This window comes from Papio anubis, chromosome 18 (genome assembly GCF_008728515.1).
Source record: "Papio anubis isolate 15944 chromosome 18, Panubis1.0, whole genome shotgun sequence".
In the NCBI taxonomy this organism is placed as follows: domain Eukaryota; kingdom Metazoa; phylum Chordata; class Mammalia; order Primates; family Cercopithecidae; genus Papio; species Papio anubis.
The window spans coordinates 63151605-63176152 of NC_044993.1; the positions used below are offsets into that span (position 1 = coordinate 63151605).

Sequence of the window (24548 nt, forward strand, 5' to 3'; positions counted from 1 at the left end):
TCAGTAATGACTTGTGGCTCCTGGATTAGACAGCACAGCTTTGCATGGGGCATTTAGTGCACTTTTGACAAGCTCTGGTTTGCTGTTTTTTCACTTGGCTGTATATATCTGTCTGCAACTAGAATGTTAGCCTAAAGAGGGTCAGTGTTGGAATTACAGGCATGAGCCACCATGCCCTGCCTGAGTTCCCTTATTTTTATTTGCTAGATCTGGCAACCCTACCTGGGGAGAAATGACAGGGTCGTCGTCAGATGCCAGGGAGTCGGGTGTAGCTCTTAGGGGCCAGTGGGATTGTAAGGCGTGCCATCCATAGCAATGCTGGGCTGAGGGTGATGAGCAACTGCTGGCTTTGGTATGACAGGTCTGAGGGCTGCCACTTCCATCCTGCCTGGTGGGGACACGGAGTGCAGCTTGGGCCTTTTCAAGCCCCAGATGTAGTCAAACTCCTTCCACTCCCCACTGACCTTCTATGCCAACTGCCCTTTGCTCACAGCGAAAGAGTCAAACACTCTGCGTGTCTTACAGCCTGCCATGGTCCTGCTGGACTGACGTCTTCTTCCTCCCCTGGCCGAATGTTCTCCAGCCTCTGGGCTCCAGCACCCTGACCTGTGTTTGCCAGAATTCAAACCCAAGCCTGCGCCTCCTGGTCCAGGACTCCTGGGGTCACTGGAGAGAAAGACTGTGTGTGTACCTCTGTCCAGGTGCCCTTTGTCCTGGGGGCATGCAGTATGATGTCAACAGGAGCCACTCAGGAAAGGCCAGCTCTGTTCTGCCGGGAAGACACATATCCCCAGCAGAGGCCCCTGACACGAGGCTCCTGTCCTGTGTGTTGCTGGCTCGCGGGGGCTCCTGACCCGAGATCCCTCTGCGGATGGCCCCAAGTCACCATCAACAAGGCCGCTGTTTCCTGAGCCCCTGTTCTGAGAAGGGCATTTGACATGTTTTCTCTAGTCCTTCATCATCCTTGCCGGGTAGGGGGAAAGTATGGCCCCACTTCACAGATGTGGAGACCGAGGCCAGAGAGGTGAAGTCCCCTGCCTAAGGCGACCTGCCCCCTCCCCAGCAAAGCCTGCAGACTCCAGGTGTTGACCTCCAAGGTCATCCAGAGGCCAGTGGCTACCTGAGCCGGTATCTCCTTCCCTGGGGTTGTTCTGGCTTCAGGGTCCCAAGCCCAGCTGCAGGGATCAGAACCGGGGTTGCTTCTCGCAGGTCTGCTCCCCAAATCCTTCAGGGCCCAAGACCAATGGGGGCTGGGGGAGGGGAGAGGGTCAGTGTTCCCCAAAGACTGGGCTTCCAAGCCGTCTCTGTGGCTCTTATTAAGGCAGACCCCCAAGCCCCAACCCTGGAGGTTCAGAAAACCTAGAGTGAGATCCTAAAATCTACACCCTCCCCTTTTTTTTTTTCGAGACTGAGTCTCACTCTGTGGCCCAGGCTGGAGTGCAGTGGTGCAATCACAGCTCACCACAACCTCCACCTACCGGGTTCAAGCAATTCTCCTGCCTCAGCCTCCTGAGTAGCTGGGATTACAGGCTTGCGCCACCACGCCCGGCTAATTTTTGTATTTTTAGTAGAGACGGGGTTTCGCCATATTGGCTGGGCTGATCTTGAACTCCTGACTTCAAGTGATCTACCCACCTCGGCCTCCCAAAGTGCTGGGATTACAGGTGTGAGCCACTGTGCCCAGCCTAAAATCTACCTTTCCACAAGGGGTCTCTGCTGCAGCCAGTTTTAAAACCAATGAAGGGTTCTCTGTGCAATCCTCAGGCCCTCTGCCCACGCCCCAGATTCAAGAAGCTGACCCTGCAGAGGGCCGTCTGGACAATGTGTAAAGGGAGGGTGCTTTCTTCCGATGAGGGAATAACAGGGTTTCACAGGTGGCCCCAGCACCTGTATCTTCAGCCCTCTGCCCCATGTGGACAGGTTAGGAGGGAGAGAAGTGACTCTGAATTTTTAGAGCCACCTCCAGATGGCAGGAGCTGTGGATATTTCTGGAGGAATCTCCAACCCAGTGGCTGAGAATGACAGTTGGTCTTGAGTGGGGATTCCAAGGGGGTTTTCCCATGACTCCAGGAGCCCCAACTCAACAGACACCAACAGCTGGTGATTCTTAGGGTCAGAGAAAAAGCCCCTAAATGTTCTGCAACGGCTTCTTCCCTCCAGCTGCCCTCCTGCCTCCTTCCTCCCAACATCCCCTCTAAGGCTGCTGGGGCCTGGCTGGGAGTGGGCCTCTCCGTTCACCCTTCTGGACAGGAAGAGCCCACAGGCCTTTCTAGAAAACCAGGCCTTGGTGGTTTAGATCTTTTCAATTCAAAGGGTGGTCCAGGGAGCAGCAGCATCAGCTTCTCCCACGGGCTCTTAGAAATGCAGGATCTTGGCCAGGCGCGGTGGCTCAAGCCTGTAATCCCAGCACTTTGGGAGGCCGAGACAGGCGGATCACCAGGTCAGGAGATCAAGACCATCCTGGCTAACACGGTGAAACCCCGTCTCTACTAAAAAAAATACAAAAAACTAGCCGGGCAAGGTGGCGGGCGCCTGTAGTCCCAGCTACTCGGGAGGCTGAGGCAGGAGAATGGCGTAAACCCGGGAGGTGGAACTTGCAGTGAGCTGAGATCCGGCCACTGCACTCCAGCCTGGGCAACAGAGCAAGACTCTGTCTCTAAAAAACAAAACACAAGCCAGGTGCAGTGGCTCAAGCCTGTAATCCCAGCACTTTGGGAGGCCAAGACGGGCGGATCACGAGGTCAGGAGATCGAGACCATCCTGGCTAACACGGTGAAACCCCGTCTCTACTAAAAAAATACAAAAAAATAGCCCGGCGAGGTGGTGGGCGCCTGTAGTCCCAGCTACTCGGGAGGCTGAGGCAGGAGAATGGCGTAAACCCGGGAGGTGGAACTTGCAGTGAGCTGAGATCCGGCCACTGCACTCCAGCCTGGGCAACAGAGCGAGACCCCGTCTCAAAAAAAAAAAAAAGAAATGCAGGATCTTAGCCGGATGCGGTGGCTCACACCTGTAATTCCAGCCCTTCGGGAGGCTGAGACAGGTGGATCACTTGAGGTCGAGACCAGCCTGGTCAACATGGTGAAACCCTGTCTCTACTAAAATACAAAAATTAGCCAGGCGTGGTGGTACGTGCCTGTAGTCCCAGCTACTTGAGAGGCTGAGTCAGGAGAACCACTTGAACTCGGGAGGTGGAGGTTGCAGTGAGCCAAGATTTAGCCACTGACTCCATCTCAAAAAAGAAAGAAAAGAAAGAAAGAAAGAGAGGAAAGAAAAAAAAGAAAAGAAAAGAAAGAGAGAAAGAAAGACAGAGAAAGAAAGAAATGCAGGATCTCAGGGCCTGCCCAGACCCCCAGACCCCTGAGTCAGCATCCAGCTTCTAAGCCAACCCCAGCTGATTCGATTGCAGATTGAGGGGTCAGAAGCACTCATTTAAATCACTGGTTCTTTACCTTGCAGCCCAACACCTGGGAGCTTTAAAAGCACTGGGATAGGGTTCCATCCCCAGAGAGCCTGATTTAATTGGTCCATAACACAATCCAGGCAGTGGGTCTTTTAGAAGCTACCCAAATTGCAGCAGAGTTTGGCAAATATATATATATGTATATATATTTTTTATTTAAAAAAATTTATATATAAATATTTTTATTAAAATATTTTTATAAAAATATATGTAAAAATATATATATAAATATTTTTATGAAAAAATATATAAATATATTTATGAAAAATATATAAATATATTTATTAAAAATATATAAATATATTTATTAAAAATATATAAATATTTATAAATTTAAATTTAAATTTATTAAATTTATATATATTTAAATATTGGTTCCCAAAGATGGCATAGTAGAGGCTAGGTGCAGTGGCTCATGCCTATAATCCCAGCTGGGAGCTTGGGTGGAGTGGATCACCTGTGAGGTCAGAGTTGGAGGACCAGCCTGGCCAACATGGTGAAACCCCCTCTCTACTAAAAATACAAAATACAGACATTACCCGGCTTGGTGGCAGGCAGCTGTAATCTCACTACTTGGGAAGCTGAGGCAAGAGAATTACAGGAACCCGGGAGGCAGGGGTTGCAGTGAGCAGAGATCGCACCATTGCACTCCAGCCTGGGCTACAAGAGGGAAACTCCATCTCAAAAAAAAAAAAAAAAAAAGAGATGGCATAGGAGAAAGCACTCTCCCTGCACACACACCTGGCAGGCCTCTTGTGGGGTCAGCTTAGGGAATTGGGGTGGGGGCGGAGGGCAGAAATCCTGGAACCCAGGCCCAGGATCAGAGATGAGGCAGCTCCTGCCTCCGCCTCCGCCCATGGAGACCAGCAGTGGGGAAAATGTGTCAGGGGCTTGTGGCCCAGGGGCCCACTTTGGAGTCACCAGGGGCGGGGTACATGTACCTATTGCCCATGGCGCGAGGCAAAGGGCAGGACCAGTGGCTTTGGCATCTTGATACTCAGACCTCTGCCCGTGGGTGGGGGTTCAGGACAGGGAGAGGGCACACAGGAGAGGAGAGTCACTGTGTCCTGGGCCAGGAAAGACCCTCAGGTAGTAAGTTTTCTTTCCGGGGAGTTACGCAGGAAGACTTCCACATCAAGAAACACTACTATTACTGTCAATCATAATATTAATACTACTAATAATTTTGTGTTTAATAAGTGGCTGGCATGGCGATGCACGCAGATCTCATTGTGGTTCTGAAGCTGTGACTGCAGCAGCATCACCCCTTAAAAGGCAGATGAGGCTGGGTGTGGTGACCCACTCCTGTAATCGAACACTGGGAGGCTGAGGTAGGAGGATGGCTTGAACCTAGGTGTTCAAGACTAGCCTGGTCAACATAGTGAGACCCTCCTCTCTACAAAAAAATTAAAAAATTAGCCAGGTGTAGTGGTGCAGCCTGTGGTCCCAGCTATTCGGGAGGCTGAGGCGGGAGGATTGCTTGAGTCCAGGAGTTTGAGGGCACAGTGAGCTATGATGGCACCATTGCTCTCCAGCCTGGGCGACAGCGAGGCCATTTTCTTTCTTTCTTTTTTTTTTTTTTTTTTTTTTGGTGGCGGGGCGGGGCAGGGAAGGCAGATTCTAGGGCCCCACTTCAGGCCTTCCACATCCCCTGGGCCGGGCCTGAGAATCTGCTTTTCACAAGGTTCCTGGGAATTTCTTGCGCGCAGAGACTGTTGGGAAACACAGGATTTCTCCCAACCCTGAATGTGGCTGCCCACCACTGACATTCATTCCTTGCCTTATCATTCACTCCATTCACGTTTATGCGCTGTCCACAGCATTCGCTGACGCAGCCTACCCCCACCGCCCCCCGCCCCACTCCCATTTCTCCCAGTATCTCTATCCGCAGTTCCCCAGGCTGTTCCCTCCCTACCGCCGCTTTCTCTCCCGGACGCGTCCCGGGCGAGCCAAGCCCCCTCCCCAGCCCGCGACTGCGCCCTGGGCCCCGAGCGCCCCGCCCCACCCGAGAACCTGCGCTGAGGCGGCCCCACAGGGCGCAGGCCCAGACCCTCAGCGTCCACCGCCCGCTGCCCGCATCCGCCCGCCCGGCGTCCGAGCCCTTCACCGGCGACGGGTAGAGCTGGAGCCCTGGGCCTGGGCACCAGGTGGGCTCCTGGGAGGGTTATGAAGCAGGTAGGGCCACGGGGATGCTGGGGCTGGAGGTGGGGCGGGGACGAGAGGAGCCTGCTGGAGGGCTGGAGAAGCCGGGAGGAGGAGGAGGGATGCGCCGAAGCCTGGGGCTGGGCTGCACCCGGTGGTCGGGAGGGTGGAGAGGGCTTTGCCACTGCGGCCGCAGCGGAGGGGCCCCGCCATCTCGGAGGGTCCACTTGGGAACCCAGTGGGGTGCGAGTGGAGTCCAAGCCCAGGAGAACAGGGCGGGTGGGGTCGGGGTGTGCACCGCGCTTGGGCCTGCCACCTGCCCTTGCTGTCCCCCCAGGCCCTGGTGGACGATACCGAGGATGTGTCCCTGGACTTTGGAAACGAGGAGGAGCTGGCCTTTAGGAAAGCCAAGATCAGGTGTGTTGGGATGGAGCTTGGGTCAGGCATTCCCCAAAGCTGCAAATTCATTCATTTACTCATTCATTCAAAATATATTGAGCACCTACTGTGTGCCAGGCCTGGGTCTGGGGATGTATCTGTGAACACATGAGACAAGGTCCCTGCCCTCCTGGAGCCTGCATTGGGAGAAGCAGGAAGAAGGGGTGGAGCTGATGTTGAACAGGCAAAGAGATTAATGAGATAATTGAATGTGAGAAGAAATTCAGCCCTGTGATGAAAGAGAAGGTAACTAGAGAAGGCCACTTGCCTTAGTGCAGCCATTGGAGGGCCTCTCTGAGGAGGTGACATTTGAGCTGAGACCTGAATGATGAGAAGCGGCCAGCCATGGGAAACTCCAGAGAAAGAGTGTTCCAAGCTGAAGGAGCAGCAAGCACAAAGGCCCTGGGGCTATGTTGTAAGATCAGAGAAAGCCACTGAGGCTAGAGGGGAGCAAGCTTGGCAGTGGGCTGGACACGTGGAAGAGGGCTTGGAGTTTTATTCCTATCCCTGCTGAGTCTAGTTAGACAGGCTAGTCCTGGGTCAAGTCATTTAACTGCCTGAGACCTCTAGCATCCCAGAAGGTGGCAGGACCAATGCATGAGGAGTGACCCGTGAACGTGGTTACCGATGGCCCAGGCGGCAGCCCCTTCTAGAAACACCCACCGCTCAGCCTCACTCACCCACCCAGTTCTGCCCTATCTCTCCTTCCAGCTATCAGAGCCAGTAGGCATGGAATGGGCCTTGGCACCTAAATGCCATTCCTTGTTAAGTCTCTGTTTTTAATATCAAACTCTCTAATAAACCCCGGAAAGGAATAGACTGTATTAGTTTTCTATGACCGCTAGAACAAATTACCATTATCATCTTGGCTTAAGACCAAAGAAGTTTATTCTCCTGCAGTTCTGGAGGCCAAAAGTCCACAGTCAGTGTTCCTGGGCTGAAACCAAGGTGGCAGCAAGGCCATACTCCCTTTGGAAGAACTAGGGGAAAATCTGTTCTTTGCCTTTTCCAGCTTTTGGTGGCTGCTGGCATTCTGTGGCTTGTGGCCTGTTCCTCCACCTTCAAGGCCAACATTATAGCATGTTCAGATCTCTCTCTGTTCCATGGTCAGGTGATGTGTGTGTGTGTGTGTATGTGTGTGTGTGTGAGAGAGAGAAAGAGAGAGAAGTTTCGCTGTGCCTCTTTCTTGTAAGGACTGTTGTGATGGCATTTAGGGTCCACCCAGATCATCTAGGATAACCTTTGCATCTCAAGATCCTTAATTATATGCTGAGTGCAGTGACTCACACCCATAAATAATCCCAGCACTTTGGGAATCCAAGGCGGGCAGATCACTTGAGGTTAGAATTTCGTGACCAACCTGGCCAACATGGTGAAACCCTGTCTCTACCAAAAGCTATAAAAATTAGCCAGGTAGGCCGGGCGCGGTGGCTCAAGCCAGCACTTTGGGAGGCCGAGATGGTTGGATCATGAGGTCAGGAGATCAAGACCATCCTGGCTAACATGGTGAAACCACGTCTCTACTTAAAAATACAAAAAACTTAAAAAGTAGCCTGTAGTCCCAGCTACTCAGGAGGCTGAGGCAGGAGAATGGCATGAACCTGGGAGGCGGAGCTTGCAGTGAGCCGAGATCCGGCCACTGCACTCCAGCCTGGGAGACAGAGTGAGACTCCGTCTCAAAAAAAAAAAAAAAAAAAAAAAAAATTGCCAGGTATAGTGGCATGACCTGTAATCTCAGCCACTCAGGAGGTTGGGGAAGGAGAATCACTTGAACCCAGGAGGCAGAGGCTACAAAAAAAATTCTTAATTAAATTACATCTGCAAAGTCCCTTGTGTCATATAAGGTAGCCTTCACAATTTCTGAGGATTAGAACCTGGATTTCTTTTTTTTGAGGCAGGGTTTTACTCTGTTGCCGAGGCTATAGTGCAGTGGTACAATTATGGCTTACTGGAACCTCAAACTTTTGGGTTCAAGAGATCCTCCTGCCTCAGCCTCCCAAGTAGCTAGGACTATAAGGGTTGCCACCACCCCTGGCTAATTTTTTAAAAATTTAATTTTGTAGAAATGGGGTCTTGCTATGCTGTCCAGGCTGATCTGGAACTTCCAGCCTCAAGTACTCTTCCTGCGTCAGCCTCTCAAAGCCCTGGGATTATAGGTATGAGCCACTGCACCCATCCAAGACCTGGATATTTTCAGAGGCTATTATTCATCCCACCATAATGGCCCGTGATTGTCTTTAAGGGAAGACACTGCAGGAGAACTGGAATCCTGGGTAAAGAATCTTCTAGAACATCTGAACTCATATGTGTTCAATCTCTATTGAGCATCTCCTGTATGCCCAACCCTGGGCTAGTGGCTGGGGATATGCAGAGTTCAGGACTCTACTCCTTCCTTTACGGGTTGCGCAATCTAGGGCAGGGTTGCTTAATCTCAGCACTCCTGAGGTTTTAGGCCAGATACTTCTTTGCTGTAGGGAGTGTCCTGTGCACCATAGGATGTTGAGCAGCATCCCTGGCCTCTATTCACCAGATGCCAGTAGCAGCCCATCTATAAAGTCTCAGGCATTGCCAAATATCCTCTATGGGGCAAACTTGCCCCCGGTTGAAAACCACTGATTTGTGGCGTGGGAGTAGGCATACCAGTGGCTGTTACAACTCAGTATTTGTGTTTTGTTTTGTTTTGTTTTTGTTTTTGTTTTTGAGATGGAGTCTCGCTCTGTCACCCACACTGGAGCACAGTGGTGCAAACTAGGCTCATTGCAACCTCTGCCTCCTGGGTTCAAGCAATTCTCCTGCTTCAGTCTCCCAAGTAGCTGGGACTACAGGTGCACGCCACCACGCTTGGCTAATTGGTGTGGTTTTTTTCTTTGTTTTGTTTTGTTTTAGTAGAGATGGGGTTTTACCATGTTGGCCAGGCTGGTCTCAAACTCCTGATCTCAGGTGATCTGCGTGCTTTGGCCTCCCACAGTGCTGAGATTACAGGTGTGAGCCACCGCGTCTGGCCAGAGCTCAGTATTTTAAATGCGGGGATAGGCAGAAGCTGGGGCTCTTACCCTGGCCAGAGGAGGAGGAAACAGCTAAGCTGGGACCCACAGGTGGGGTAGGAGTTGGTTAGGCCGGGAGGGGTAGATATACCATGGGGAGGCCTGGAGGGAAGGTCATGAGTTTAGGATGGCTCCGTGTGGCTCAAGACCCAGGTGCTGGTGAGTGGCCTGAGTGGAGATTGGGGCCAGACCCTGCAGCGCTCAGCAACCAAGCTCCAAGCTCTGGAGGTGCATTGTCCACTGAACGTTCTAGAGGATGGGGCTGTGCCTTTATCTGTGCTGTGCAGCACGGTGGCCCCAGCCACCTGTGGTGACTGAACAGCTGAAATGTGGCCAGGGCGACTGATGTTTCGATATTATTTACTTTAATCAAATTGAATGTAAATAGCCACATATGACTGTGGCATTGGGCAGGGCAGTTCCAGAGTTCAGTCACCGTGGAAGGATTTTGCTCAGGGCAGTGATATGAGGATTGCAGGATGGAGGCTGGGTTGTTCGGGTAGAAGGAGGGTAGGAGATCAGACCAAGGCACTGGCAGGGATGATGGAGGAAAGGGGCCCAGAGGCACAGGGGAGGTAGAACCCGCCCACCTTGCTGATGGTCAAGATGTAGGGTGGGGACGGGAATCATCAGGGTGACGCTCAGGCTGGTGGTCTGGTGACTCAGGTGAAGAAGCACTTTTGGAGGAAAGATGTTGAGTTCAGAGTGGTCCTTGTTAGGCTGTGTTGGAACATTCTAGTAGCCAGTGGACAGCTGGGAGGAGAGGCCAGGAGCTGGAGAAGCCACCAGGGCTGTAATCAGAGATCTGGGAGGCAGCAGCTCATGCATCCAGGTGGGTATGTTTGAGAGCCACCCATCCCAGAATCCTCGGTGTGCCTAATGCAGATTCCTAGGTCTGGCCCTGGACTTATTTAACCAGATTCACAGGGGATGGGCCTAGAAACATAAATTTAAATAGCACCCCCAGATGATTCTGATGCATAGGAATGTAGAGATGGCTCTAAAATCCTGAGAACAAATTAACTTACCCAGATAGCAGTGTAGAAAGGGAATTTTTTTTTTTTTTTTTGGAAATGGAGTGTCTCTCTTTTTACCCAGGCCGGAGTGCCGTGGTATGATCTCGGCTCACTGCAACCTCCGCCTCCCGAGTTCAAGTGATTCTCCTGCCTCAGCCTCCTGAGTAGCTGGGATTACAGGTACGTGCCACCATGCTGGCTAATTTTGTATTTGTAGTAGAGACAGGGTTTCCTCATGTTGGTCAGGCTGGTCTCGAACTCCTTATCTTGCGTGATCCTCATACCTTAGCCTCCCAAAGTGCTGGGATTACAGGCGTGAGCCACTGTGCCCAGCCTAGAAAGGGGATTCTTAACTGAAGTCTACAGATGGGCTTCAGGCGTTCAGGAAACCTCTGAAAACTATTATCTAAGTTTCATATGTGTGTTGTTTTAGGAAAAGGATCCAAACTTTGTTTGTTTGTTTATAAGACAGGGTCTTGCTGTGTTGCCCAGGCTGATCTTGAACTCCTGGACTCAAGCGATCTCTCTGCCTTGACCTCCCAAAGGCTCCAAACATTAATTGGATTATCAAATGGGCCCATGATCCACAAAAGTTACGAATCACTAGTGCAGAGTGAAAATGGTTATTTGTAAATCCCTTGTTGAAATGGATTCCAGGCTGACATCGAAAGGAGGTGATGCTGTGGAAAGGGGGCCTGTCACAGGAGTCTGGGACATTGGGTTCATCTCTTCCTTAACCACTTTCTGGCTTTATGATTTTTGGACAGGTCACCTTGCTTTGCTGGGCCTCCATTGGCCAGTCTGTAAAATGGGGATAATTGTATCAGCCTGACTTCACCATGCGGTTACTATACAGTTTATTTAGTAAATATTTATCCAGCATCTGCCGGGGCAGGTGCTGGGCTAAGCCCTGGGGATGGAGCTCTGGTCTCTGCTGTTTCTGTCCCTGGTTCTAGGTCAGTGAGGTGCCGTGTTGTGGTGGGGGGCCCTGGGGAGTACATCGCATCTTGCAGGATAAGTGGAGGGTGTAATTCCACAACAGAGCTGGGCACATAGAGGAAACATTAGCCTTCCTGTGTGTGTTTTTCCCCGGTGGGCAAACTTTTTATTTCTTTTACTTTTCTTCAACTTTAAAAACTGTGATTTAAAAAAAGAAAAAAAAAACCCACGCATAAAATTCCATCTTAGTCATTTTAAATTATACAGTTTAGTAGTTTAAGTGTAGTCACATTGTTGTGAAACAGAGCGTTTTCATCTCGCAAAACTGAAACTCTGTACCGTTTAACAACTCTCCTTCCCCCAGCCCCTGGTAAATACCATTCTCCTTTCTGTCTGTATGCATTTGACTACTCTAGGGACCCCATAAAAGTAGAATCGTACAGTGTCCTTTTTTGACTGGCTTACTTCACTTAGCATAATGTCCTCAAGGGTCATCCGTGTTGTAAAATGTGCCAGAATTTCCTTTCTTTTTAAGGCTGGATAATAATGCCATGATATGAATAAACTATGTGTTGTTTACCCATTCATCCACTGGGGTACACTTGTACCTCTTGCTATTGTGAATAGTACTGCAATGAACGTGGTTATGCAAATCTCTCTTTGAGACTCTGCTTTCAATTCTTTTGGTCATATACCCAAAAGTGAGATTGCTGGATCCTATGGTAGTTCTATTTTGAATTTTTTGAGGAACTACCATACCGTTTTCCACATAAGTTGCACCATTTTACAATCTTACCAACACTGTACAAGGGTTCTAGTTTCTCCATATCCTTGCCAACATTGTTATTGTCTGTGTTTTTGATAGTGACCACCCTCATGGGTGTGATAACCATGTTATTTCATTGTGGTTTAGATTGGCATATCCCTAATGGTTAATGATGCTGAGCATTTTTTCATGTGCTACATGTCCATTTGTATATCACGTTTAGAGAAATGTCTATTCAAGTCTCTTGCCCATTTTTTAAATCAGGTTATCGGATTTTTGTTGTTGAGTTCTTTATTCTGGATATTAACATTTTCTCTTATTCTATAGGCTGCCTTTTTATTCTGTTGATTGTGTCTTCTGATGCACAAAAGTTTGTAGGTTTAATGTAATTCCATTTGCCTACTTGTATTTTTTTTTTTTTTTTTTTGAGATGAAGTCTTGCTCTACCCCCGAGGCTGGAGTGCAGTGGCGTGATCTTGGCTCACTGCAAGTTCTGCCTCCTGGGTTCACACCATTCTCCTGCCTCAGCCTCCCGAGTAGCTGGGACTACAGGTACCTGCCACCACGCCTGGCTAATTTTTTGTATTTTTAGTAGAGAAAGGGTTTCACAGTGTTAGCCAGGATGGTCTCGATCTCCTGACCTTGTGATTTGCCCGCCTTGGCTTTCCAAAGTGGCCTATTTGTACTTTTGTTTCCTTTGCTTTTAGAATGTCAGTGTGTATGTGTGTGTGTGTTTGTACGTGTGTGTGTGTGTGTTTAATATAATATAATTCATGGCCAGGCACTGTGGCTCACGCCTGTAATTCCAGCACTTTGGGAGGCTGAGGCAGGTGGATTCCTTGAGGCCAGGAGTTTGAGACCAGCCTGGGCAACATGGAAAAACCTCGTATCTACAAAAAATGCAAAAAGTAGCCAGACATGGTGGCACACACCTGTAGTCCTGGCTATTTGGGAGGTTGAAGTAGGAAGATTGCTTGAGCCTGGGAGGTGGAGGCTGCAGTGAGCCATTATCATACCACAGAGCAAGACCTTGTCTCAAAAGACAAAATGAAACAAACAAATAAAAAGAAATATAATTCACATTCCACCAATTTATTCTTTAAAAGTGTACGATTCAGTCTTGGTTTTGGTACATTCACAAGGTTGTGCATCCATTACTACTATGTAGTTCCAAAAGTTTTTCACTGTGCCAAATGGGAACCCTGTACCTATTAAACAGTCCCTACCCATTTTCCCCTTCCCCAAGCCCTTGAGAACCACTAATTTACTTTCTGTTCCTATGAATTTGCCTATTCCGGACATTTCATGTAAATGAAATCTGGGTTATTCAGGGATCTCCAAAGAAACAAAACCAATGGGATATCTACAGATATGTAGAAAGAGGTTTATGTCGAGGGATTAATTCATGCAACTATGGAGGCTGAGAAGTCCCACGGTCTGGCATCCACAAGCAGCAGGCCCAGGAACGCTGCTGGCATACAACCCATCCTAGCCCGAGGGCCTGGGAACCAGGGGAGCCTACAGTGTCTCAGTCTGAATCTGAAAGCCCCAGAACAGAGGGTCCAACATGTAAGTCCTAGTCTGACTCCAGAGGCCCCAAAGCCAGGAGGTGTGATGTCTCAGAGGAGATGGGGACGGCTATCCCAGCTTAAGCAGGGAGAGGAAATTCCCTCTTCCTTTCTTTGTTGTCGTATTCAGGCCCTCAAAGGATTGGATAATGCCCATCCGGATTGGGAAGGGTGGGCCTTCTTTTTTTTTTTTTTTTTTGAGACAGAGTCTTGCTCTGTCACTCAGGCTGGAGTACTATGGTGTGATCTCAACTCACTGCAACCTCCACCTCCCAGGCTCAATTGATCCACCTGCCTCAGCCCCCTGAGTAGCTGGGACTACAGGCATGCACCACCACGCCTGGCTAATTTTTCTATTTTTTTGTAGAAATGGGGTCTCACTATGTTGCCCAGGCTGGTCTTGAGCTCCAGAGCTCAAGTGATCCTCCCGCCTTGGCCCCTCAAAGTGCTGGGATTACAGCCCTGAGCCACTGCATGAGGGTGGAGCTTCTTTTCTCAGTCCGCCAATTCAAATGCTAATTTTTTTTCCCAGAAACACCTTCACAGACCCAGATGCGATCTGGGTGTCCCTTAGCCCAGTCTAGGTGACACCTGTTTTGTATAATATGTGGCTTTTTGTCTGACTTCTTTCACTTAGCACATTTTCCAGGTTCATCCTGGTTTTGGTGTTTCTCATTATTTCATTCCTTTTGATGGTCAAATAATCACCCATTGTGTGGACATACCACATTTTGTTTATCCATTCATAGGTTGATGGGCATTTGAGTTGTTTCTGCTTTTGTGTTGTTATGAATAATGTTGCTATGAATGTTTTTTGGGGGCATACATTTTGGGTTCTCTTGGGCACATACCTAGGAGTGGAATTGCTGGGCCTTATGGTAACTCTGTTTTAGCCATGCCGTGTTTCAGACCAGCTGTGAGTGAGTGAGTGTTGTGGGTTTCCAGCTGCCTTGGGATGCAGGAGGAGCCTGGGCTTTAGGTCAGACGGACCTGGGTCTCGATTCTACCACTCCCTAGCCAAGTGCCTGCACCCCCACAGTACAGTTCTGGGCCCAAGCTGGCAGATGCAAATAGGCTTTGATATAAAACTGTGTTTTCTCAGCTCTATAGGAAGGCAGAGATAGAGCATCTTGAGCTCATTGGGAGAGCTAGGCCCTGCACCCACATAGCTCCTTTTCCTCTCCCACTACAAGAATTGTGTCTGGCTGCCACAGGCGAGAGCCAAAGCACTGTGGGTTACCTTCAGTCATAGAAGCTGTAGCCTCCGTTTCCCACCAACCTTTTCTATGACTCTGTTTACCCAGACCCAAGGCCTGCTGGCCAACTCAGTCCCTCCAGTGCAGTGGCAGTGGGTGGCAGATACAACAGTCCTCGTGGAGCCTCTGTGCTATGGGAGACCAGGGTCATTCCCAGGCAGGCTCTCATCAGCCCAAGCCCGATGTTAACCCTTGACTCGCAGTGACCTTGAATTTGAACAGTGACCACCGCACCTTCTGGGTCCCCAGTTTTCTCTTCTGTAAAACGGGGATGATGTTGGCTATACTGTAAGGTTGTAAAAAGATGATTAAATGAGGTGAACAATGTGTTTAGGGGACCTGGCAGGGCTCCCGATGCCCCTTGTGGGTTTCATAAGTGGCACCTGTTATTCTGATCAAGAGTGTGACTTCCACATCCTGGGCTGTGCAGAGGCATGTTCTCAGCTCACCCCGTCACTCTGGGGTTCTCCCTGGAGTTGGAAACTGTCTTCCTATGGAAAGTTATTTTATGCTTTCAAGGCACTGTTTTCACAGAATTCCTCTGAACCCAAAGGTCATGGGCTCCCATGAATTCCCTCCCAAAGTAGGAGAGTGTCTTCTGCCACAGACAGATTTGTTAGATCTAATTTTGGTCCCAGTTGTCAGAGCTGGTTTTGTGTGTGGCGTCTGGCCAGTGTTTCTTTTTCTTTTGCGGAGTTGTGGGGGTATAAGGTCTCGCTCTGTTGCCCAGGCTGGAGTGCAGTGGTGTAATCATGGCTCACTGCAGCCTCAACCTCCTGAGCTCAAGCAGTCCTCCCTTCTCAGCCTCCTCAGTAGCTGGGAATACAAGCATGCACTACTGCGCCCTACTAATTTTATTTTATTTTATTTTATTGTAGAGACAGGGTCTCAAACTCTAGCCTCAAGTGATCCTCCCGCCTTGGCCTCCCAAAGTGCTGGGATTAAAGGTGTGAGGCACTGTACCCAGTCTGGGTAGTATTTCTTGGTTGGTCCTTGTTGAGCCTAGTGAATGTCATATTGAGAAGATCATTGTCCTGTGGTCTCAGACGCTACAGGAAGTCACATGTTAGTGGGCCCAGGTCTTCAGGCAAACATGTAAAGTAAAAATCACCCCTGAAAATCCCTAACTAGCCCATCAAAGTAAGTTTTGTCTTTCAGGAAGTCTTTAGCAATCACTTTATCTGCCATTGGATACAACAGCAGTCCTGAACGTAAGCCCCAGTTGAAATTGTTGGCTGCTGTTTGGGGAGAACTTACGTTGAATGAAAAATAACAATAGCAAACACTTCCCCAGCACTTACTATATGCAAGCACTATTCCGGGTTTTTTATTTAGCACAATTCATTTCGTCTTCATTACAAACCTAGGCACTCTTATTTTCTCAAAGTCAAGGTTAAAAAGACTGAGGCTAAGAGAGAGAGTTGAGTGACTCGCTCAGTGTCACATACCTGTTCACTTCAAAGAGGGCATTTGAGCCTGACACAGTGACGTGCCCCTGTAATCCCAGTTACTAAGGAGGCTGAGGTGGAAGGATGGCTTCAGTTCAGGAGTTCGAGTCCAGCTTTGACAACATAGCAAGACCCCACCTCTAAAAAGAAAAAAGAGGAGATTTGAACCCTTAGAATTGGGCTCTAGACTCCATATCTTGCATTACATTGTGTGCAGATACTCTCAGGGCAAGACACTCAGCATGAGCTTTGCCGTGAGAACGGCAGATTCAGGGCTTCCATCTTTGGCTCACCCTGGGGAGTACTTTATATTTTCCTCCTGTAAATGCTAATGCAGAATTGACCACTCTTTAGAGCAGCTTCGCAGCCTTGGCACTGTGGATATTTGAGGCAGATCATTCTATGTTGTAGGGATGTCCTGTGCATCCCAGGATGCTGGGCAGCACCTCTGGCCCCCACCCACTACATGCCAGTAGCTTCCAACTCCTCAGCTGTGACAACCAAAAATGTCTCCTGACGTGACCAAGTGTGCCCTCGCAGCCAGATTGCCCCTGGTTGAGATCTCTGATTTAGATTATCCCCTCTCTGTCTGGGGTTTGGATTTGGATAAGTGAAATTTGTATTTGAGGGAACTGAAAGCACCTTCTAACACTTCTGTTTGTGACATTGACCAAGAGAAGCCGGAGGTGTAAGGGCAAGGAAGGAGAGGGTACAGGTGATGGTATTGATGACGCCTTGGTGGGCACTCATCCTCTAAAATCAACATTAGCACATCTCTAACTGGCACCCATGCACAGACATGCACCCACCACATCACGCTCCGACACGCTAAGGAGAAGACGTTGAGCTTTTCTTTGTTGATTTTCCAGGAGTTCTGCTCACCTCAATGAGTGAGGACCCCTTATCCAAACCCCTGTCCCCTGAGCTTTTGGGAACAAAGTTGTATTGTATTGTCACCAGCTCTCTAAAATCTATTTTGAAATTATAGAAATATGACACATAAGCAGGTCCCATCAAGAGCTGATTGTTTAATTTTAAGGAAGGTTCATGATTACCAAGGAAAATAACCCACAGAATCAGGGAACTAGACAGATTTCGGTTCTCTTTGATTAGGGCACAGAATTACATATTTTGAAATTAACTCCTTACATCTAAGGCAGTTTAACTTCCTCTTATTTATATTTCTTGTTCACATGAAATTGTTGCATAAGCTGCGCCCACAATAAAATCACTGAAGGGCTGGGTGCGGTGGCTCATGTCTGTAATCCGTGCACTTTGGGAGGCCAAGACAGGTGGGTTGCCTGAGCTCAGGAGTTCAAGACCAGCCTGGGCAACATGGTGAAACCCTGTCTCTACTAAAATACAAAAATCACCTGGACGTGGTGGCAGGCGCCTGTAATCCCAGCTATTCAGGAGGTTGAGGCAGGAGAATTGCTTGAACCCAGGAGGTGGAGATTGCAGTGAGCCGAGATTGTGCCACTGTACTCCAGCCTGGGCAACAAAATGAAACTCTGTCTCAAAAATAAAATAAAATAAAATCACTGAGGGGTGATTTCTGCTGACCTGTGACCCACATAATCTGGGAAGACATTTGGGAGAGGACATTGGTCAGGTTCTTTGATGTTTTATCTTAGACAGCAGCTTGACTGCATGGACCTGGACTATTTAGTTCTTTTATTTTTTTATTTTTGAGACAGTCTTGCTCTGTCACCCAGGCCCGAGTACAGTGGCACAACCTCGGCTCACTGCAACCTTTGCCTCCCAGGTTCAAGTGATTCTCCTGCTTCAGCTTCCTGAGTAGCTGGGATTACAGGTATGTATCACCATGCCTGGCTACGTTTTGTATTTTTAGTAGAGATGGGGATTTACTGTGTTGCGCAGGCTGGTCTTGAACTCCAGACCTCAAGCGATCCACCCGCCTCAGCCTCCCAAAGTGCTAGGGATTCAGGGCGTGAGCCACCGCATCCGGCCAAATATTTAATCATTCATTTATTTCAAGGTTAGCACTTTTGCCATTTGGGGCCAGGTCATTCTCTATTATGGGGCTGTCCTGTGCATCATAGGATGCTTTGCAGCATCCCTGGTCTTATCCTGTAGATGCCGGTACAGCCCCCATTGTGACAACCAAAATGTCTCCAGACATTGCTGGGGGACACTCCAGATCACCCACCTCTTTGAGAACCACTGGTTTATTCTTTTGCTCATTCATTTATTCATTAAACCAACAAACATTTTCAAGGACCTTTGTGTGCCAAGCACATTTCTAGGGGCCACAGAGAAAACCAGATAGGCTTGGTCCCTGTCTTCCTGGAGCTGACATTTTTCTTAGGGAGAAGACAATAAACATTTAAGCAATGACTGAAGCAAGGAAACTTGAGAGAGTAAAGCGGAATGTGATTTTAAAAAGGGTCCAGGGGACTTTCTTCAGCCCTGAGGAGTCCTCTTCATGTGGAGCCCAGCCTTGGGGGTTCCATGGCCCCCTTCTCACCCTTCACTCATGACAGGAGCAAGCCGGCTTCTGAGATGACTCAGAGATAGCCACAAATCATGTTCATGGATTCCCTGCATTAAAATACAGATGTATTTCTCCCCTGGACTTTAAGATACTTTAGAATAAAAATTGCAAAGTGACAGTCAGCCAACTGACTCGAAGCCTCAGGCATGCTCTTGTCGGCCAGGGAGATATTTTACATTCATTTGAATTTAAAATTTACAATTAGAAAAGATCACATTAGTCCGGGCGTGGTGGCTCACACCTGTAATCCCAGCACTTTGGAAGGCTGAGGTGGGCAGATCACTTGAGGTTAGGAGTTAAACACCAGCCTGGCCAACATGGTGAAACCCTGTCTCTACTAAAAATACAAAAATTAGTCAGGCGTGGTGGCGTGTACCTGTAATCCCCACTGCTCGGGAGGCTGAGGCACGAGAATCGCTTGAACCCAGGAGGTTGCAGTGAGTCAAGATCGCACCACTGCACTCCAGCCTGGGCGACAGAGCGAGACTCTGTCTGAAAAAAAGAAACAAAAAGAAAAGATTACATTAAAAATCTGGATTACTTAGAATAGATGAACACACTGAGACAGAGGCAGATTGGTGGCTGCCAGGATCTGGGAGGAGCGGGGAGAATGGGGAGAAACTGCCCAAGAGGTACAGGGTTTTGCTTTGGAGTGATGGAAATGTTGGGGACAACAGTGTGAATTGTTCCCTTCACGCCACTGAATTGTTCACTTTAAAATGGTTAATTTTGTGGGATGTGAATTTTACTTCACTAAAGTAGTTTTTAAAAATATGATTGCTGGCTTGTTTGTTTGTTTGTTTTAAAGACAACGTCTAAGTCTGTGGTCCTGGCGGGAGTGCAGTGGCATGATCATAGTTCACAGCAGCCTCGAGCTCCTGGGCTCAAGTGATCCTCCCGCCTCAGCCTTCTGAGTAGCTGGGATTACAGGCATGTACCACCACACCGGCTATTTTTGTTGTTGTTGTTCTTTGTAGAGATGGGGTCTCTCTAGTTGCCCAGGCTGGTCTCAGGCTCCTGGCCTCAAGCGATCCTCTTGCCTTGGCCTCCCAAGTTGCTGGGATTCCAGGCATGAGCTACTGTGCCCGGCCTGCTGGCTTCTTTTGGAAATCTGTTAGAGCCGGAAGAATGGGCTGGAGTTGCAGGGAGTTGCCTGTGGGTGAGCTTCAGCCCTCACCTACTCAGTTGACTTATTTCTCAGCTTTGCCTGGCCCTATGAGCACCTGAGGTTACAGCCCCCGACCCCAGCCCTGAAAACAGTGGTGAGAAAATATTATCCCAGTGAAAGCATTTTCCAGGGGCCCAAGAGGCCTTGAGTTGGAATTCCTCCCTGATGCCGTGGTTTTCTGCATAAACCTCTTGAAGCCACCTCCAGGGGCCTGAGGGCCCTGTATGGACAGGCCAGCGCCAGGCTCAGCCTGTGCATATGGACATCTGAGGCCATCCAAGGCCACTCACCCTGAACCCCATGTTCCTGCTTGGCCCCTGGCCTTTATATACGCTGCTCTCTCTGCTTCCTAAATTTGTCCTTAGATCTTTAAAACAAAATTTAAAATAAATTTTAAAATTGAGATAGATTTCATATACTATGAATTCAAAATTCACCCCTTTAAAGTATTTAATTCATTGGTTTTTAGTATATTTACAAGGTTGTACACCCATCACCACAGTCTAATTTCCAAACATTTTCATCACCCCAAAAAACCCCATGTCCCGTAGACCCTAATCTACATCACTGTTAAGCAGTGTTCTCTAAACGAGGCATCTCTCCTTAGCCCCCACAACCCCAGAGTCTACCCAGGTCTGATGGTCAGCTGTTGTGTCCACCTCTTGGGTCCCCGTGTTGGTTAAAATGTCAGTAAAGAGCCGAGAGCCTCATGGATACCCTGCTGGGACAAGCTCCCACAACTAAAGGGTCAGAACCCCGAACACCAGGACCAGCTGATGGAACCCTGCTCCATTGGCCATTCTCACTGGACAGTAGTCATCCCATATCTGTTGTTGAATATTTTGATTGTGGCTCCGTTTACCTATTAATGACACTTTGCACCCTGGGTGGAAATCACTCCTCAGCTCCTTCCCCTCCCTGCTAGAGATAAGTAATGTCTGGGAGGCAGGACTTTGTCCAGCCTGTTCACTGCCCTCTGACCTGGCCCTCCACCTGGTAGACTGGAGGTTCTCTATACATGTGTTGTTGTTGCTCTAAGCTCAGTTTATGTGGTGGTGTTGTTGTTGTTGGTGTTGTTGTTGTTGTTCTGAGACGGAGTCTTGCTCTGTTGCCCAGGCTGGAGTGCAGTGGCACGATCTTGGCTCACTGCAATCTCTACCTCCAGGGTTCAAGTGATTCTCCTACCTCAGCCTCCTGAGTAGCTGGGATTACAGGCGCCTGCCACCACACCCGGCTAATTTTTGTATTTTTAGTAGAGACAGGGTTTCACCATGTTGACAAGGCTGGTCTCGAACTCCTGACCTCCAGTCCATCCACCTCAGCCTCCCCAGTGCTGGGACTACAGGCGTGTGAGCCCTCGTCTGGCCTCCTGTCTCAATTTATTAAACTCAGTAACGCTTGGCAGTGTTGAAAATCAATTAAAGGCGGGTATGATGAAACCAGCCTAATCAACACTGAGCAGCACAAATGGATCACGAGGTCGAGAATCGAACCATCACAACTAACATGGAAGAAGCCCGTCTAAAAATACAAAAAAACTAACGAGCGTGGTGAAACGGCGCTCTAACAATCTAACCGAGCATGAGCATGAAAAATAAGCGTGAACCTGGGAAGCGAGCTTTACGGTGAGCGGTCGGCTCCCTGCCTCAACTGAAGTATTTTAGCGTGAACTCGTCTCAAAAAGAAAGAAAATCAATTAAAGCATTTATGTGTTGATCATAAACTTAATTCTATATCCTGGGCAATTTAAATGACATTTCAAATTTAGCATTAGTGATTATGTGGAGCACTAAATAAACATGCAACCTAAAATACACACAGCAATGACAAAACTTACTGTTTGCAGCGTGGTGGGGATTTTTTAGTGGTTAATGAAACCCCAAATGAAAGAAATATGTAAAATATAGCAGCAAGATATGTTGAATTGGAAAATAATATTTTGAATTAGTGTCCTTAAAATAACTTAAAAAAAACTTTTTACTTTGAAATAATATCAGACTTACGAGAAGGTAGCAAGAATAGTACGAAGAACTGATGTGTACATTTTACCAAGATTCACTAACTGAATGAGTGCAGTGGCTCACACCAGTAACCCCAGCAATTTGGGAGGCCAAGGCGAGAGGATCACGTGAGCTCAGGAGTTGGAGACCAGTCTGGCCAACATGGCGAAACCCTGTCTCTACTAAATATACAAAAATTAGCCTGGTATGATGGCACATGCTTGTAATCCCAGCTACCCTGGAGGCTGAGGCAGGAGGATCACTTGAGCCCAGGAGGCAGAGGTTGCAGTGAGCCAAGATCACACTGCTGCATTCTAGCCCGGCTGACAGAATGAGACTGTGACACACACACACACACACACACACGCATATCATATAAACTCATGGATGCAGACATATTCTTATTGCTATTCAAATTGTCCCATTGTTGATCAGTAGAAGCCTCTTCCAGTTGGCTTCTGAGTCTTCCTAATTGCCAACATTGTGTGTGTGTGTGTGTGTGTGTATTCTCTAAGTGTTTGAGAGTAACTAACACACCATACCCCCTTTCTCCTAAATACTTCGATGTGCACTTTTTAAATTTATTTTTCACTTTTTGTAGAAATGAGGTCTCACTATGTTGCCCCAGCTGGTCTCAAACTCCTGGGCTCAAGCGATCTTCCTGCCTTGGCCTCCCAAAGTGCTGGGATTACAGGCCTAAGCCACTGTGTCCAGCCATCAATGCGTACTGTAAGAAAAGGACATTCTCTTATGTAAGCAGAGTGCGATGATAGAAACTAAGAGACTATCTAATCTACGGTTCATATTCCATTGTCCTTTAGAGTAATGTTTTCTCTCAGTTCAAGGTTCAATCCAGCAGTTGGGCAGTGGCTCATGCCTGTAATCTTTTGGGAGGCCAAGGCGGGAGAATTACCTGAGCTCAGGAGTTTGAGACCGGTCTGGGAAACATGGTGAAACCCCGTCTTTACTAAAATACAAAAATTAGCTAGGCATGGTGGCATGTGCCTCTAATCCCTGCTACTCAGGAGACTGAGGAATGAGAATCGCTTGAACCCAGGAGGTGAAGGTTGCAGTGAGCTGAGATCACGGCACTGCACTCCAGCCTGGGTGACAGAGGGAGAATCAGAAAAAAAAAAAAGAAGACGACTCAATCCAGGATCTCCATTGCATTTAGTTATTCTGGAACTATTCCGAGTCTTTCTTTATTTCTCATGACACAGACGTATTTAGAGAGTAAAAGGGCAGCAATGTTGAGGAATACACCTTCATTTGGGTCTGTCTGACATTTCTCCTGATTACGTCCAGGTTATGCTTCTTGGGAGAGATACTGCAGAAATGATGTTGCATCCTAAAAGGACATTTTCTTTTTTGAGCCCTGTCACTACTAAAGGTGGCCCAGAAATCACGTGGTTTTGTTGTTGCTGTTTGTTTTTTAAGAGTCATCCACCACCTCTTACCTACAATCCCAGGCCCCAGAGTTTGGTCTTTCATTCTCTTCGCCACTCAAAGAACCCAGAACTCCTTAGAAAGGAGATGATTCTAAGTCTTGAGGCAGAAGCCAGTCAGACTGGATCTGGCACATCCTTTTGTTGACAAAAAGCAGGAATACTGTTTTTTTAACAAAGTATATTTTTTGAGACAAGATCTTGCTCTGTTGCCCAGGCTGGAGTACAGTGGCGCAATCTTGGCTCACTGCAGCCTCTGCCTTCCAGGCTTAAGTGATCCTCCCACTGCAGCCTCCCAAATAGCTGAGACCACAGGTGTGCACCACCATGCCTGGCTAATTTTTTTAAAAATTATTCTTAGTAGAGATGGGGTTTCGCCATGTTGCCCAGACTGGTCCTGAACTCCTGAGCTCAAGTGATCCACCCACCTCAGCCTCCCAAAGTGCTGGGATTACAGGTGTGAGCCACCTGTGATTTTTGCCTGGACAAAAATACTTTTTAAAAAGTTATAGGCTGTTCAAAAAGAATAAATAAACTAGTTTTACGAGCCTCCCATAGGCCAGGTTGCGGTAGTGATTCAGTATTTGCTGAAGGAGTTAATATGACCACTCAATTCTCCCATTAAATAACCTCTGAGTTAGGGTTTACCACTGATGGCCATCGTTTCTAGAATACCATACATTTTAGGGTACATTGATTTGGTTATAGCTTTTAAGAAGTAGAGGTGAGAAATAAACACCATATTAAATATTTGCAACCATTAGTAGACACACCCTGATTCCAGAAATATTAAAATGGTCAAAAATAAAAATGGAAAGGAAGACAAGATTCTCTCTCCATTTTACAGATGAGGAAACTGAAGCTCCCAAGAGCCAGGTAACAGACACAAGTGAGTATTTACTGCCTTCAGATCTTATCCAGTTTCTAGCAGAATCTAGAAGCTCTTCAGAAGAAAAAGCACAAGGCCAGGCACAGTGGCTCACACCTATAATCCCAACACTTTGGGAGGCCAAGGCGGGCTTGGCCCAGGAGTTTAAGACTAGCCTGGACAATATAGCAAGACCCTGTTTCTAAAAAAAAAAGAATTATTTTTAATTAAAGAAAAGAAAATGAAAAGCATATAACTGGGGGAATACTACTTTTTACTTCCAGTGCAAAAAAAAAAAAAAAAAAGAACCCCACTCAGGGTGAAAACAAAAACAAGAATAAAGGCTCCATAACTTCTGCAATCTCTGTGGGCCACTCCCTCTTTTCATGCCATCTGGCTGTTGGTTTCTGCTCCAGGCTTCTAGAAAGTCAGTCTCAGGCCTCTCTGCTCTTTTCTCTCCATCAGTTAATAACTC

At 48.0% G+C, this 24548-nt stretch overlaps 1 protein-coding gene across 6 annotated transcripts in view; it reads left to right on the forward strand.

The window, feature by feature from the left end:
- Nucleotides 1-5330: 5330 nt before the first annotated feature.
- The window catches only part of TVP23A (trans-golgi network vesicle protein 23 homolog A), a 53572-nt gene continuing 34354 nt past the window's right edge, over nucleotides 5331-24548 (forward strand). For all 6 annotated transcript variants that reach the window (XM_003916529.4, XM_021931743.2, XM_021931745.2 and 3 more), the window contains exons 1-2: nucleotides 5331-5635; nucleotides 5940-6019. In XM_003916529.4, coding sequence (XP_003916578.1) covers nucleotides 5627-5635; nucleotides 5940-6019 — 89 coding nt within the window. In that variant the 5' untranslated portion in view covers nucleotides 5331-5626. The remainder of the gene's footprint in view (nucleotides 5636-5939; nucleotides 6020-24548) is intronic.